Source organism: Vigna radiata, chromosome 10 (genome assembly GCF_000741045.1).
Source record: "Vigna radiata var. radiata cultivar VC1973A chromosome 10, Vradiata_ver6, whole genome shotgun sequence".
In the NCBI taxonomy this organism is placed as follows: domain Eukaryota; kingdom Viridiplantae; phylum Streptophyta; class Magnoliopsida; order Fabales; family Fabaceae; genus Vigna; species Vigna radiata.
In genome coordinates, this window is record NC_028360.1 from 1,820,562 (window position 1) to 1,825,213 (window position 4,652).

A 4,652-nucleotide genomic window follows, 5' to 3' on the forward strand; every position below is an offset into this window, starting at 1 on the left:
CTCTCTAATTGGACCCGTTTAGAATATAAGTATGTGCTTAAAGCTTGCTTCATGATTTGATTCAATTCTAATTTCTCTTTGATTGTCGCCTATTCAAGAGTTATATATTTCATTCAAGTAGATCATGTTCATCCTGTTTTGCATATATCTCTCAAGTAAGACAATCTGTCACCATGGGAATCCAGGCCACCAACTTGCCCCCTGGCCTCATTTTTCAAGCAGTCTGAGTTGCCTGCCAGAAGCAGTGCTAGCAGTTCATGAAAGGCAGCAGCAGGTTCTGATAAGTGGCTAGTGTTGCGGCACTCTCTGTAGAAGAGGCTACTCGGGAATTTCCTAATTCTATTTGCTCCTGCTTTCCAGAATTTATCCTTGAGAACAATGCTAATTTTATAGAGGGTGACATTGATAGGACGCATGCCTTGAAGTGGGATAAGCCATTTTAGACTTATCAACGAAATTTCAAGCCCAAATCTAGTTAATAGATTTGTGTTGTCTTTTGTGAAAGTTAGAAAGGGTAGAAAGAGGAATTTTGGTTGCATGGAGTGTAATGTGTGCATTTCTGTTAAGAGAAATGATGTAGTGATGAAGATGTATCTTTTTGGAGGATCATAATTATAAATTGAAGCATAGAGTTTGTCTTGCTTGAGGGAGCTTTGACTCTCATCCTCTCCCATCCTTTCTTTTCTCTTAACTGCTGCTGTTTGTCACTCATTTTTTTTTCAGCTAACTTTGATACATCAGTAGTTCATTTAATATTTTTTTCCTTCTTATTTTTCTCTCCTTAAAGTTTTCCAAACATATCCTAAGTCAACATGAGTTTTATTTATGCGTAAGATATTTTTAATATCAAGTAGTTTAGGTACTCAGCAAAGCCTTCAAGCTTTTCACTAAAATAAAAGATCTTATGTCATTTGGGAATTCCTGTCTCAGTCTCACACAACCTACTTATTGTCACTAATAGGTAGTATTGCAAAGACTTAAAAATTTACAGGCATACATCAACATCAATCTGTGAAATGGAGATGATTTTGGGGAAGAACTGAATGCTGGTTTACAGATGATGAGCTCCTGTTGTTCATCTATTCGTAAGGTGACTGCATGAAAGATGACTTTTGTTCCTCCTCGTTTGCAACTTTAACATTTTCATATAATGTGTCATTCAAATCTAGGACCAAAAGTTATATGTTAGAACAGATTTTCATGCACATAGCTTACTTTATGTTACAAAAGATGAAAGAAACAGACCTTCAAGTTTGAGATTCTGAATGCATTTGAAAATATCCGAGCCAAGAATTGATTGTACTGCTTTATGCTCTATTGGAGAAGGTGAGAAAACAGCATACATACTGAGTCCACCTGCGCATAGCATAACACAGCATACATAATGAGCCCAACATTATGTTTCCTTTATTTAATTATTTTCTCATCCTAAGCCACTTAAGAAGGATTCCTTAAACCAGCTTAGAATTATTTAGACATCATTCAGGTACACATCACTGGTAGTAAAACATTAGAAACTGTGAGTGGGAGAGTCTCTACATGGTCATTTAATTGTTGCAAAATTTATATTAGAACTTCACAATATAGTATAATTGATCAATAACCATCATCCAACATTTGAGATGTCATGGTTTAAGTAGATGCCATGCTTTAAGTAGAAGTCATGATTTAAGTTCACTCATTCAAAATACACAAGCAAAATTTCCTCAGTGTTTCTTATGTATGGAAGCAAAATTGGGGATGTGTACCAATGATGAGGGACAATGAACTTACACTTTTTTAAGACAATGTAAGCAATCTTTGCAGCATCCTCTTCTGCCTCTCTCTTGGATCTACATCCCTTTCCATGAAATTCCACACCCTCTACTTCCAAGGTAGAGAAGAAAGTTGGCATGTAGGGACATCCAGCCTGCACAGTTTTATATGTTGGTTTGTGAATGCCTTCTCTCACAGTTAATTTCATTATTGAAGTCTTGAATGAATCAGACTCACCCTGAATAAGAGGATACAAATTCATATTCAATTATAGCAATTTTTAATGAAAACAGAACACACGAACATACAGGTGAACACACCAAACCATTTGACCTTTGAATGAAGTTGATCTACTGTTGTTAATATATCATGCTATCATCTATTTAAACAGATAAACTATTCTTCACACCGAATGATAAGTAAACATTCAAATATTACATATAATATAGAGATCCAGCAACTATTCTTAAACTAAAAGATAAGAAAAAAGAAACTTACCAAGACATTCTATATTTTACCAGAAAAACATCAGTATAAAATAATAGGAATTAAGATGGCAGTTTAACATCAGTATAAAGTATTTCTAGGTCATAGTAAGTTTTAAAACTGTAGCTTCACAAAAAATACTTAAACAGAGTTCACTTTTGGTAACTGAACTAAACAGGTCTTCAGAAATGTTTTCTCCAACATTCTTCTTAGTTAGTAACAATGTTAGAAATTATAAGGATAGTTACCTTCTCAAAGATGTCAGGTGATAATGACATTAAACCAGAAGCCCGCTCTGTCTCTTTTATAGTGTTGGTAACTGAAGGACTTTCAATAGAATGCCCATCAACTAGCAATGTGGCCTTAAAGTCATTGGCAGGAGGCAGCTTCTCAGTTTTACATGCAAACACAGGTGGATCAAGATTGTTCATTCGAGCATTGTTCTGCAACTGAATTCTGTGAATACAGTCCATATCTAGAGAATTGTGTTGAGTGATGTTGTTAGAAGATGAAATGGAAACAGAAAATGGTAACAATCATAGTATAACTATCACTCACAGATATGCTAATAAGTAGTGAATAAAATATAAGGAAGTCAACAAACAACTTCTGAAGATTCCACCGGAATACAATAAACTTGAGTTTACCGTTAGAATAAGTTTATCAGTAGTTTCTTTGAATATATGTACAAACTATTGTTGTAGTTATGACTCTGAAAGTCAGTGAAAGTGTTTGTTCATTGAGATAAAGATAACAATAACATTGAAATAAAGATAAAAATAACTTTTAAAATACCAGACATTAGGATTGACATAAGTGATTTGCAGTAGATATACACAGACAAGAATGCATTGGATTCATTTGACCTTCGTTGAGTGAAGAAGATCTAGTAACAAATCTACTCAAAATGTTTGACATGGAAATATGAGATTTAACTTATAAAGTACAACAGGGAAATGTGTAGGATACATTTCTAAAACTAATCTAGTATGTGATTTACACCTTACAGCTTTCCCAATTCACAAAGCTAGAATGATTGCATAAAAGAGAATCCAACCAGGTTTTGAGGGGCTGATGTTAATATATTGTTCATTAAAATGGAACTAGAAGGAAAATAAAAGTAAAGTATTGTTTTTCTTTATTAAATCATTAAAATCCATATACAGCAGAGCTTGCAAACTAAGCTCAAAAAGTAAGGAGGAAAGTCATCATTCACCGTCTATAATGACTGAAGATTGTGCTGGAATTGAACTGCCCTGAGGTTTCACTGCTCTAATTTGCTCTTTTGTATCCTGTTCAGAAGTTTGTGTTGAAGATCCTAAACGGTCATAATAAAGAACAAAATTAATTGGTGCACAATTGTATAAAATTAGGTCAACAAATTTTACCCTATGATATGAACTTGATGTAACATTACCAGTTTCTACCATGGTATTGTTTTCTGCATCATTTTCTTATTACAAGGCATGATATTAAGAATGAGAACTAAACAAAAGTTTTTTTTGACAGCATTGATTTAAATAGTTTTAGAATAAAAGATAGGATGCCAAATTTCATACTTAAATTCTATTTGTTTATTATGAAAACAATTAAGGTTAGAAAAAAAATTCATTGTCAGTGCTAACTTAAACTCAACTGCAACTTATAGTCTACTTATCAAACAGGAATTCCCTACTTCAAGACCTTCATCTTCAATAAGAAAAAACAGTAAAGAAACTAACTTTCTAAAGAAACCAACAAAAGCAAGAAAGGAAAAGACGTGGGGTACCAGAACAGAAGCTGAGGAAAGCAACCATGGCAGCTTTGTTTTTAGCTTCTTTAAGGGAACTAGAGGCACTGGAAGAAGTGAAGATGAGACCATTGACATGAACAGAAGCCTTAAAGCTTGGTATATGATCTGGACCATCTTTCATGGCAGAGTACCTTGGCAAACCCCATTTTCTCTTGTGGCAAAGCTCTTGTAACTTTGTCTTGTACATTGTCACTTTCACACACAAGAAAAGATAAATTCTCATCGAGTAATACATATATGAGAGGAAGAAATAATGTTGATGATTGGATTAGTTTTAAGTAAAATCAAATTCAGTTTAAAACCTATGCATAAAGGACTTTTAAAATCAATTAAAAGAAATCAAATTAGGAATAGCTTCTAAGAAAATTATTGTAAAAGACAATGAAGTTTGCTAGGCATGTGAAACCTAAGGATCAATATATGTTAACAAGTGCATTAACACTTTAGTCACTTATCATATATAATCAATTTTAAGTAAAATTAATCTCAAACTTTAAAGGACGATTATATGATAAGTTTGTTTTATCTTATCCTAATATTTTGTGTTTGATTAGATTCTCTAAGAAGAAATGCTTCCTGCATGAAGGAGAGTGATTGTTGGTTGGTTGTTTATTTTGTG

General features: G+C 33.3%; 1 protein-coding gene across 1 annotated transcript; it reads right to left on the minus strand.

Moving 5' to 3' along the window:
* Positions 1 to 935: 935 nt before the first annotated feature.
* On the minus strand, positions 936 to 4,220 carry LOC106774666 (double-stranded RNA-binding protein 1-like). Its single transcript, XM_022786843.1, has 6 exons — positions 4,010 to 4,220; positions 3,458 to 3,559; positions 2,490 to 2,716; positions 1,774 to 1,993; positions 1,246 to 1,356; positions 936 to 1,165 (listed from the first exon to the last, which is right to left on the minus strand). Exons 1-6 carry the CDS (start codon positions 4,218 to 4,220, stop codon positions 1,080 to 1,082), a joined length of 957 nt encoding a protein of 318 aa, XP_022642564.1. The 3' UTR covers positions 936 to 1,079.
* Positions 4,221 to 4,652: the final 432 nt, after the last annotated feature.